This window comes from Rhinichthys klamathensis, unplaced genomic scaffold (genome assembly GCF_029890125.1).
Source record: "Rhinichthys klamathensis goyatoka isolate OS25496 unplaced genomic scaffold, OSU_Roscu_1.1 h1tg000119l_1, whole genome shotgun sequence".
NCBI lineage: Eukaryota > Metazoa > Chordata > Actinopteri > Cypriniformes > Leuciscidae > Rhinichthys > Rhinichthys klamathensis.
Window position 1 is genome coordinate 1739217 of NW_026606656.1, and position 13161 is coordinate 1752377.

At 37.5% G+C, this 13161-nt stretch overlaps 1 protein-coding gene across 1 annotated transcript; it reads left to right on the plus strand.

The window, feature by feature from the left end:
• The first annotated feature begins 1743 nt into the window (after positions 1–1743).
• aoc2 (amine oxidase copper containing 2) lies at positions 1744–5212 on the plus strand. Its single transcript, XM_056255205.1, has 4 exons — positions 1744–3367; positions 3856–4141; positions 4249–4381; positions 4470–5212. Exons 1-4 carry the CDS (start codon positions 1804–1806, stop codon positions 4749–4751), a joined length of 2265 nt encoding a protein of 754 aa, XP_056111180.1. The 5' UTR covers positions 1744–1803; the 3' UTR covers positions 4752–5212.
• The last annotated feature ends 7949 nt before the right edge of the window (positions 5213–13161 follow it).

The window sequence follows — 13161 nt, forward strand, 5'->3', positions numbered from 1 at the left end:
TAACAGGATTACTTTAATGCTGTCTTTACCTTTCTGGGGTTTGAAAGTGGTAGTTGCGTAGGCTGTCAATGGAGGGACAGAAAGCTCTCAGATTTCATCAAAAGGATCTTCATTTGTGTTCTGATGTAACGACATGAGGGTGAGAAATTGACAGAATTTTTATTTGTGATCAGAAGATAAGCTCAAACAACAGAATTTGTGGCATAATGTTGATTATAACATTTTATTATAATCCTTTACTTTAAAAAAATCTGAGTTACAGTGAGTTTCAACAGGAGTCAAACTGTTTGTTTTTTTGTTGGTACCAAAATGCCAACAAATTCTATATTTGACTTTAATTTCTATAGAAAGGTGATGTTCTTTTCAGCATGTGAATTAAAATGGCTTTTAAAAAACTTTTTAGTTATTTTGTTTTACTATGTAATTTTTACAAGATTTTAACAGTTGAAAGACTGAAAATTTTATTTTACCAGTAAAAGCCTTGCAATGCCTTGCTGCCAGTTTTAATAAATATTTAGGCTACTTGCAAGTTGCAACATTCACTATGGTTTTATTCATTTTTAAATATATATTCAGATAGTGTTCCGTGTATTACAGTTTACTGTTAAAACGATTCTTTACAGCATTCTTAAACAGCATTTAACAACATAATCTTGGATTGTGTGGTATTTACAGGATTTTATTGGCAAATATAGTTGCCAGGTAAATACCAGCATAGGTAAATACTGTACTTTAGTGAAATTACAAAAAAAACTGCCTGTAAAATATATTTACTGGATTTTATTGGCAACTTTTGAATGAATGAGCATAGGCTAATACAGGGGCGTAGGAGCCATTATACGTAGGAGCATGCGCATCTAGGTGACACGGATAAATGTACGCAGCGATAATGAGTGTTCCTGGGAGATCCTAGTTGCACGGGATGTGGAAGCGTGCAAAAGTTCCAGAAATGTAGCCTACATAAAGTGCACTAGCCTTGAATGACAAGGTAAGGAAAATAAGACTAAATCTAAATTAAATAACCAAGACTAGGTTGGCCATGTGATTTTTCTCATGAGATGTTTTGAGCATTTTACTTCAGACACCGGATTATTAGCAAACTCCCAAGAGAACTGCTAGCTGGCTACTCAAAATAAACTAGCAATCTATTCAGGCAGCATATTTGTATTTGATCTGTGTGAATAACAGAAATATAAGACTTGCTAGACCTACTTTTAGCTACCAAGGAACCTTTCCACAAGGATGATTTTATTTTTCAATCTATCCTTGGGGGTAAGCTAGGTGGTTAATGGAAATTAAATCAACCATTTATTTGAGTTTTTAATTTTAGTTAATCAGTACATGACTGATGAACAGTAATGTAAATGCTAAATGTCCTAATACCTGTTGATACTACAACAATGCAAAGTATACTCTTAACCTTGCAGTTTTTCACATATCATGTAAGACTCATTTTCTCAATTTCTTTGCACAAAACTCTCCAGAAAGTGCCATTTAATGGTTTATTTTTTAAAAAAAAAATCACTGCTTTGAACCAAACTAAGTAATGCAGTCTGTTCCCATAAGTCTTTAGAAATTAGCATTTAAGTGCCTTATATATAAAAAAATATATACAAAAATCCCCCCCCCCCCCCCCCCCCCCCCCCCCCCAACTTATAACACAGGCTCGTGTGTGAACTTTAGGGGAGCACTCTAGGGGGGTGTGGTTATAACACTCACTACCAGTATGAGATCCATTCTGCACTCTTACTTTCGAGACGAGCGTTGCCCTCGAACACTAGAGAGACACTGGTCGCTACAATAATGAATTCTCTGTTGAAATACTTATTGATACTTGTGGGACTTATCTCAGTGATCATCAACATTGTGTTGATATGCTTAAATTCGAATAGGCTTCCAAAATGTACTATGTCCCGGCCGCAAGAATCTCTACAAGTCAAACATTCAAATAAAAGTCTGGTTTTTGCGGACCTGACAGCAGAGGAGTACAAGTCTGTTCGCGACTACATGTGGGCTCAAAAAGATTTAAAGATCTCCCGTTCGTTCATAGCAAAGCCCTCTGAAAGTTTTATCTTTTTAATTGACCTCTCGCTCCCAAGGAAGGCTGATGTGCTGCGCTACTTGGATGCCAACGGACAGAAGCCCGCACGCGAAGCGATCGTCGTGGTGTTCAATGGCGAAAGAGGTTACCTAAAGGAATATGTGGTGGGACCGTTACCTGGTCCACTGCAGCATCGAGATGTTACTCAGAAGAAATACAATACGCCGACGTTGCCCTTCACAGCCCGACCAGTGACAATTGGGGAGTATGTGAAGCTCTTCAACCTGCTTAATCAAGTTTTCCAAAAACTTGAAAAACCTTTAAGGGAAAGTTTTGGTTATATCCCCAAAAAACGTGAACTGCTCCCGTTTGAGTGTATGCCGAGGGGCATTAAAAGTGGTGACCGTAGGACCTGGATCTCTTTTTTCCGCGATTTCAATGGCATGTACATCCATCCTGTGGGCTTCGAGATGCTGATCAATCACGAAAGCAGCAACACGTCACACTGGACGATTGACAAGTTGATGTACAACGGCCAATATTTCGAAAGCATTGACAAATTTATTGTAGATTACGAAGCGGGTAGTATAAAAAAGATAGTCAACAAAAATATCCCAAACTACGCCTCGCTGAAGCCAAGGGAAAAACCTTCTGGTTTAGGACCACAACAGTATTATCTTCAAGGTAAACGTTACAGCGTTAAAAACAACCAGGTGATTTATCTGGACTGGAGCTTTGCGTTTGGTTTGAGCTCTCTGACTGGGATGAGGGTGTTTGATATTCGTTTTAAAGGAGACAGGATTGCGTACGAACTCAGCGTGCAGGAGGCGATGTCTGTCTACGGTTCTGTAACGCCTGGGATGATGCTCACGAAGTTCCTCGACTCAAGTATTGGAATCGGTCGCTTCGCTCACGAGCTCGTGCGTGGGATCGACTGTCCGTACGCTGCCACCTATGTAGACACGTACCGCTATATTGACACAAACGTCACGCAGCGTTTCAGAAACTCCATCTGTGTTTTTGAGCATGACATTGGGCGACCTCTGCGACGACACTTCTCAGATTTCTTTCATAATGGTTACGGTGGGATGGCAAACAGCGCTCTGGTGATCCGCACAATTACTGCTATTGGGAACTACGACTACATATGGGACTTCATTTTCTATCAAAGCGGCTCCGTGGAGGCGAGAGTTCACGCCACGGGCTATATATCATCCTCCTATAAGGTTGATGGAAATCTGAAGTACGGGCACCAGGTTGCAGAGAATGTCCTTGGAAATATCCATACACATTTTATTAACTTTAAAGTCGACCTGGATATCTTAGGTAAGTGCCATAAAATGATCAAGCACATTTAACCTAATGGAGCTGAAATAACTTAGTTAGAATCATATTTGGTAACTTTATTTTACAGTGTCCTTGTAAATTATTCATAATTACATGCAACTAACCCTCAACCAAATCCTAATCCTACCCTAACCCTATAAGTATAGTTAGGCTACTTAATATTACTCAGTACTTAAATATATAATTACTCTCTAACAATGACACCTTAAAATAAAAAAAGTGTAACCATATTTAATTACACACATTGATTGTGTGTAAACACAATTGGGTGAGTAAATGATGAAAGAATGTTTTTTTTTTCTACAGGTGTCTGGCTGCTAGCTTCCTACATATTGGTCATCTAAAAATTATCTCACAAAGAAATATAAAAATGTTAATTTAGACCGTCTTTTGCAGAGAATACCACATGAATATCTACTTTTGAAAGTCACAAAACAGTTTTAAAACATTTTCTTTCTTTTTTGAAGGTGTGAAGAATATATTTCAGACTAAAGACATGATATATGAGGAGGTGCCATTGCCATGGATGCCCTCAGAGAAAGCAAAGATACCACAACTGGTGGAGCAGCAAATCAGGACAGAGAAAGAAGCGGCGATGCTTCATAACGCCAAAACACCCCGTTACCTTCATATTGCCAGTAATCAGACCAATCGCTGGGGCCATCAGCGCTCTTACAGGCTTCAGGTGGTGAGCTTTGCTGGAGATCACCTCCCTGAAAGTGAGTCTGTAGAGAGGTCCATGTCCTGGGCACGGTAAGGCCTCAGTGTCTTGAGTCATGCCACAATACTGAGACACATGCATGTTTTAGATGTGTTGTTTCTAGCTTTAGCTTCTCTCACATTCACTTTATTTCTTCTAGGTATAAAGTTGCTATAACCAAGCATAAAGATGAAGAGCAGACTAGTAGCAGTCTCTACAATCAGAATTACATGTGGTCCCCATTTGTTGACTTCAGCAAATATATTGAAGATAACGAGGTGATCGACAATGAGGTATTGATAGACAGCTTTATCAGAATATTTTTATTTATCAGATATGTTTCATTCGTTCAAATAATGATCTTTATTATGTCTTCTTAAGGATTTGGTAGCCTGGGTGACCGCTGGTTTCCTGCACATTCCGCATGCCGAAGACATCCCTAACACAGTTACAGTGGGCAATGGTGGTGGCGTCATCCTTAGACCGCACAACTATTTTGATGAAGATCCATCCATCAACTCACCTGATGGAGTGTATTTTGGACAGGGCTCGGAGAGTGACTGTGAGTACAACAAAATGGCGTGTCTGGAAAAGGATCAATGCAGTTCCACACTGGAGCCGTTCACTTACCACGGCTTTGAAGGTGTTATGAAGTTTGAGTAAGGATCTTAATCCAGATATGTATGCTGTTACAGTCTTGCTAAAACATTTGCAGTAGTATATTCTTCATACTCACTTTACACTAGCAAGTTGTTTTGTCAAGTTGTTCACTGCTTTTGTTGCTGTTTTTGTAAATATTATGGATGTTCTCTCCATTTGTCTTTGTCAAAATTATTGTTGTCATAAGTGATGACCATTTCTGGTGTTTTCTTAGTTGATGCTTGTTTTAATTAGACTAGTAAATTAGCATATCCTTTCTATTTCCTATATCCTATCTATTTTTTGCATTTTAAAGTTCATGTGAAGGGTCATTTTCTAACAGTGTAAACTATTTCTAAAAATAGAAAAAGAGATTTATAAAAAAGAGAGATTTATATTAGATAGACTGATAAAACGCCTCACTAAGCTCACTTTTTTATTATAAAAATGTTCATCCATGCAATAAAATGTAAAGGGTGACTATATATTGGTTATTTTGGTCATACTTTTTCCTCACAATCATCATGCTTTCATTTCTAAATAAAATAATAGTATACCAAGGCTGTAATTTCAAATGTTAAGACCTGTTAACTATAACAAGAATAAGAACAATAACTACAATATGAGCAGTCCACATTTCAAGCACAGAAATGACATTCACATACTTACGTTTTAAAGTCCCCCTGTGGTGAAAATCAAGTTTTTAATGTGGTTTAAGTTTATGTGGTGTTTTTAATATGCTTTAAGACAAACCAAAGTCATCAGTCAACACCATTGCTGAGTATTTTCTCCTTTAAATGCAGTGAACCAAAGACAGTCTCAAAAACACGGTTTAAAATCGCTGGTGTTTCTTACGTCACAAACTACCTTGTAACCGGGCTTTAGCATATCATCATGCTGCGAAGCAGAGGCATCTCAAAAGAAGCCAGGTTATCCTGGTGTATTTTTCTGTAAAATCTGGTTCATTTAGCAATATAGCAGGTGAATTACCTATGATGTATATTACGATGTTATGATGAACTATATGCATTTCTTCACTGACGTTTTGAGTTGTTCAAAGCGTTTGTAAGGATGCTGATGTTTAGAAGGCAGCTGTCTGACTCTGAGATGGTGAACGGGAACATGGTTTGTGTAACATTAGCAACACATTATTAGCTGTTTGATAACATAGTCAAGCAAAAGGCTGATCATATAATTATGTAATATTACCATAATATTAATATTATCCATATTCAGGATCCACGTATTCTAAATGAAGCAAGGTTGTAGAGTTTTTTTTTTACAGGAAAAATGATTTAAATGTCATTTTGGTGATCAAAGATGAGTTTTAAGGGATAAAACAGGGGGGTTTGACTATAGGGGGACTTTAAATGAATCGTTTGCACCAAAGCAACTTGCAGAGACCATTTACTTACAGTCACACTCATATTCGAAGAAAAAAAAATTGTGGAATACAAAAGGAGAGTTTTGAAAAATCTTCTTGCAGGTGTTTTCCATTCAATAGTTCCAACAAGAACAAAAAAGCAACATAAAAACTCAATATGACAGACTCGTGCTCAAAATCTTTTGAATATGATAGCTTTGAAGGACATACTAAAATTAGTTGAATTCACTGAAAACCCTCAAAAATTCAAATTACACATGCGGCGCAGGTTTGTCATCATGACAATGCGTTCAGGATACATTTTTCAGTTCATGTATACCCTGGGAATTTAACTTGTGACCTTAGCATTGCTATTGCCATGCTCTACCAGGTCAGGTGCAATCATTTAATGGCGCATTCGGTCTCCTTCGAGTATTTTTTTTGGCTTGTTTCACATACACACGTACTCTCTACTTGTATAGGAGACTGTTGAATTAAAGTCTCAGATTCCTTATTAGCCACCAGCAGATGCATACAAAACAGGCCTGGTTTTACAGTTGAACAGATAAGGAATCCAAACACAAGAGCATGACCTGTCAGAGGGCTATAAATTATGAGAACTGACATTTTACGAGAAACTTCTTCCAGGATTGATGATTATTTTGCCCCCAGCTGCCTCTTATTTCAAGGTATACATGCAAGTAAAGACTAATGTATGTATATATTAAACAAATTCCAAATCTGTTCCAAATCTGTCTCAAACAGACACCCTTCCCCCACATAAACATACCGTATACAGCTATTCTGTTAAGATCTCAGCAGTCAATGAATTCCAGATGGTACATTTGGAGAGCAGAAGCCGTGACAGTTACGCCCATGTAATCTTAGTTTACATATACTTTACTCTACTCCTTAAACATTTGCAATGAGTTACGTCCTATGAGATACTGTATGTGAACTCTATGAAGCCATCACACACACACACATATATATATATATATATATATATACAGTATATATATATATATATACAGTATATATATATATATATATATATATACAGTATATATATATATATACAGTATATATATACAGGGGAGAAGCATGGGCTAGTTGTCGAACTTCTTACTACAAAAAATCAACCATTTTCAATGTACTGTTGCCTTTGTAGGGCATATTGTCACAAATGAACACATCAAAATTTAAGCAGAAATACAATTATGAAACAAAACCAATGAAAAAAAAATGCAACAGCAAAAAGTAACATACAAAAATTTTTCTGACTAAGAAATCCATCCATCCATTCTCCATACCTCTTATCTTCTGTTATCCTCTTATCCTCTGGAACACTCTGGATCGGGGGCCAGTCCATCGCAGAGCTTGGCTATGAAATATTATAATTCATTTATTGCATACATTTATAAAAACATGACAAACTGTCCTAATAAAATGTAACAATTTGCTCCAAATTGTCAAATACATTTGTGTAATTAGTCATTTGACTCAATTCTTTATAGTTATCGTGAGATAGACCTATAGCCCTTGTAACAACCTGTGTAACAACAAGCCCATTCTCCCTATATAAGGTAAAAGAATGTATTACTGTCCTGCAACCTCTCAGATTCAAACAATGTGTCTCACGTGTCATTTCAAACAGTTACAAACAATAAAACAACATTTGATATCTACAAACAGACAAACTGGTGTTCTGAACAAACACAGTGAGACTATATTAATTAGAGTATGTGCTGTGTTTGTGACATGCTGTGTGAACTCAAAGTAGACTGTCAGAGTGATGAATAAGCAGTTGCTGACAAAGAACAGACAGTTCTGTCAATATCCAGAGAGACCTGAAGAAAAACAAACAAATATCATGGTTCTGTTATGGTCACATTTTGTATGTGATTTTTATTTAAAAAAAACACTGATATTCAAAAATTAATTTGATGTTTTAACAAAAAGAGGGGGAAATTAAATATACTGCTGGATTAATAATCAAGCCTTGATATTTTATAGAACTTTTTTATTTTGAAACAATAGCAGCTTTACTTCTTTCTCTCTTTTTGGTATGATTAGGATTTCAGTTTTTAATCACACTAAGACTAGATCTCTTGCAGCATTTCTTTGTAATTTGCTAGATATTTGTACTTTCTTCTCTTAAGAAGACGACCAATTGCACCATACAACAGTTTAACTCCAGCTGTGCTTTTACTTGTTTTCGTGCTTTTACATGTTTTTCTTTGAGTAATTTAATTTCTTGTACACTCCTTAAGTAGACTGGTATATCTTTACATCATTCCCAGCCAATGAACTCTGCAGCCCCATCAATCTGTTTTCAAACTATAAACAATGTCAAAAAAAAAAAGATTGGTTGAGACTGTGGGAGACTGGTTTACAGTGCTTAGAAAAAACAATGTAGGATTTGTAATTCAGTTAAGGGATGAAAATGGGTTGGGTGGGAATACTTTTATTTGAAGACTTGATCCAGCATACGATGCAAAATTTACTTGTTCTGTAGCTTATAAATATTACTGCAATAATACTGCGTTAAGACCTGTTTCAACAGAGCACAGAATCAACTTATCCAAGCTCTGCTGTCTTCCCCATAGTTTCACAGGAGGGATGATAAGTGGTTGTGTATCATTGCAAGAATTCTGAGAAATCTCAGAAAGAGTAATGTCTTCTGGCTTGTTCTTTGAATTCCATAGGTTCCAAGGGTTGCACAAGCTCTACAGCTGCTGCTTTTAACTTTCTCAGCACTCCCACTGGGAATAGATCATGATATCCAACTGTGGGCTGCACAGTTACAGTTCAATTCAGCGGTCAATCAAAGGCAAAGGCTGACTGCATAATGAGGACTCTGAAAAGAAAAAGTTATTTTAATATTTTCATGATCAATGATGATATGCAAAACCAACACATAAGCAAACAAACTAAACATATCCTTCAACTTTATGCATAACTGACACAATCAAACACGTGTATTACCATGCAAAATATTACCATAAAGAGGGAAAGCAAAGCAAGTGCTTCTGACTAAGAAAATTGCTGTTTCACTCTGTAACATATCTCCTTATCATCCAACACGCTCAGAGACAGAAGATCTTACATACACTCTACTCCATTTTACGTTTATGATGATCTTCTTTCTCACTGGAACATCTCGTTTTCCAGACCAGCATATATATAACGAAATATAAATTCACACATTTCAGGAGAACGTGTGGTGGACAGTATACAGTATTTATTTTCAAAGCTGAATGCCCACAGGAACTGGCCGTTGTTATTGTTGTTTTTTTGGTTATCTGCTGTTTTGTGGGGGAAAGACCTCAGAGACTGGACTTGACCAGACAGCGTGAGATTGCCCTGCCCTTTGTTGAACTGAGCACTTCCTGTATGTCTTCCTGTGTATGCGAGCTACATTTGGCTCATTTGAACAAAACTGTTGACTGCAGTAGGCCTAAAATGCATGTTTGACAGAAATCAAAATGCAAAACATGCTAAAATGCAAGAAGGCATCACAAAGGAGACATTTTATTATGGTAGTACAATGTCTATCAATGCAGCATGTTGTACATTGACTAGGCATGTCTCCGTAGAGATGGAATCTGTAAACATTGCCGAGCTCTTAAAGGGTCATGAAACCCTAAACCAAATTTTCTGAGATTTTAACAGAGGTATGTGTGTTGAACAACATTGAAGACAATGTTAGCATCTGTTAGATTTAATAGTAGGGCGAAAATGGTTAAATTTTAGTTTTTTCCAGCTATTTTCGTCTTCCGGGTTTAAAATCTTCATCGCAGGCTGTGACGTGGCAGTGCACAGTGTAGTGCGTTGATGACTCATCGGTCTCTCATAATTATTAATGAGACTGAGTTTTTATATCCTATGAGAAGACACGGTCTCTTAATTATTCATGACACCACGTGGATCTTTCCACAGACATGTCAAACTGTGATATCGCGTAGTAAAGGAGAGAGACCATCATGGGACGCAAGTGCCTTAAAGGGTTAGTTCGCCGATTTAAGACATGAAGTTGTATGCAATCCTTACCAGCACTATAGTGCATACACACTGACCCACTCTGTTGTCACCTCCCTGGTCAGAGTTCTGGCCGCTGGAAGTTTTTCAATAAAGTACTCCCGGTTATTTTCCGGGGCCACAAAACTGTGCGTTTTTACGTGAAAAAATGATTTGCGTTTCAAAGCTTGATTAATTTACCACACAAAAAACACGCCGGTCAAAATTCATACCTCAGTTTTAATCTGCACTATTTTCTATCCATTTCTATCAATCCGCGCGGCTGTCAACGTCAACAGTGCGCACGTTCCGATCAGCTGTTGATAGTGCGACTCGCTGACAACATGTCTGACTGCGAAACTTGGAAACTTCTGATGATGAAACCAATTTTAGCACAATGTCAGACGGATCAGATGATTAAAGTAATTTTACCACAACGACAATGTTATTGATTGCAACACAAAACCTCAATTGTGTGTGTGTTCAATCAAATAGTTTTCTCAGCAAATTGTACCAATATCCCTATATGTTTTTATATTAGACATCTTTTCACGTGTTTTATAATGGAGTCTAAACATCAGCTTGTTTACCGTACAGTTTAGACATGGGATAATAAAGTTAGTAAATAGAGCTTACCCGTGTTACTGGTACAGCAAAACTCTTTAATTTTCCTTTTCCTCCCGGTTGGGGATGTAATCGTCTTCGCTGAAGTGAGCACTACGCACACGAAAATCCTTTATTCTGGATATTTTAGCTCCCGCAGAGTAGCCGATGGCAACCAGCCAACAACAAGCGCTTGCACCCCCTGCTGGTGAGATCGACTAACAGCAGATGGAGATTATGCTCGGTAAGCTGTCTCTAGTTATATTCGAAACAGGAAAACGATGGAATCTGAACTTTGATCCCGGCACATCCTTGTGTTCACAGCCTGGGAATTTACAAGTTCGCACTTTAAATTGTTAATTTAATACTTTTTACGTCGTTGTCAATCGATTGTGTAAACACTACAGCAGATCGGAACGTGCGCACTGTTGACGTTGACAGCAGCAGCGCGGATTGATAGAAATGGATAGAAAATAGTGCAGATTCAAACTGAGGTATGAATTTTGACCGGCGTGTTTTTTGTGTGGTAAATTAATCAAGCTTTGAAACGCAAATCATTTTTTCACGTAAAAACGCACAGTTTTGTGGCCCCGGAAAATAACCGGGAGTACTTTATTGAAAAACTTCCAGCGGCCAGAACTCTGACCAGGGAGGTGACAACAGAGTGGGTCAGTGTGTATGCACTATAGTGCTGGTAAGGATTGCATACAACTTCATGTCTTAAATGGGCGAACTAACCCTTTAAACATTTTACCCGAGAGAGCTTCGAGAATAGGAGAATGGTGGACTTCGGCCTTGTCGATGACCAATGCAAGTTACGTCTTGCGAGTAATGCGGTACCAAGTCCTGAGGACTTTTCTATCCCTTCAGAGTGTGTGTCTAAAATGTAACCCTGGTCATTTTACTTGCATTTTGTTAAATAAGCGGTCGTTATGAACATTTGAGATATTTCGATAATATATCAATTGTATGCTTAATGCGGGAGACTTGTGAATGTGTAGTGTTGACGTGCGGGCCGGGCGACACCGTGTTGTGTGTGTGTGTGTGTGTACGTGCAGGCAGGCGAGCCTGCGAAATGATTCGGGGTCGGGGGGAGAAGCGGTAGGATGTGTGTTTGGACGAACGACTGAAAACTCTGAGATTATTGTTCATTATTGATCGTACATTGTACAGAGGTCAAAATTATTGTACAAATACGATAATTATCGTACATCTGGCAACACTGCTGGCTGATGACAGTTCCCCCTCTCCCCTGCCGTGCCACACCCACTCCCTCCCTTCTTCTCATAGCCATCCACGCCCATTTAAGTTGCATTTTTCAAAAAGATTATGAGCTAGACTTGAGCTGATAGAGGGGGGTTTCATGACCCTTTAACAACCTGCAGGTAGTGTTCTTGTTTACAGTCCACTCTGGACATGTTCTATCTTTGTTTTTCCACATGGTTGAGTAGTTCTAGTGACTGCTCTCAGAAGTTCTGGAAGCCAATGGAAAATTTGCCATCTCACAAAGTTGTAAGTCTTCACACGAACAGGCCTCTGGGTTTCTGGAAATTATCCATCAAGTCAAGGTAAACAATGTCATGTGAAAGTCTCAGTCAAACTCCTGGTTCTTCTTCATTTGACGGCCACACTAGAGAACCAGAACTGAGCTATACAGTACACAATTTCTTGTCATAGCACATCATTTTCCCCTAAATTTCAATACAATACACATTAGACTATACCGTTTAAAGTTTGGGGTCAGTAAGTTTTTCTGTTGTTGTTTGTTTTGTCATGTTTTTTTAAGAAATAAAAATTGTATTCAGCAAGGATGCATTAAATTGCTCATAAGAGACAGTGAAGATGTTTATAATGTTCTATTTCAAATAGATGTTCTTTAAAATTTTCTAAGTAGTAGTATGCGCACATCCAGAAAACTTTCAAATCAAGCATTTCAGTGTAAACAAAGAGTAAACAGACCTTCGGGTCGAAACGTAGTCAATACATTAATCCTTTGAAAGCAGCAGTGACCGAATAATAATAAATGTTTCTTGAGCAGCAAATCAGCATGTTATAACTGATTTCTGAAGGATCATGTGATGCTGAAGACTAGATTTAAACATCTAATTTAACACAGGAATAAATTACATTTTAAAATTTATTAACAGTTAGATTGTAAATTGTAAAAAATATTTCACAATATGGCTGTTTTACTGTATTTTTGATCAAATGCTGTTTTGGCGAGCATAAGATACTTTTCAAAAACAAAAAAACGTACAGATCCCAACCTTTATACACTGCTGTTCAAAAGTTTTGGATAGGTAAGATTTTTAATGTTTTTAAAAGAAGTCTCTTCTGCTCACCAAGGCTGCATTTATTTGATTAAAAATACCACACAAAAAAAAAAAACAGTAATATTGTTCAATATTATGACAATTTAAATAAACTGTTTTCTATTTTAATATATTT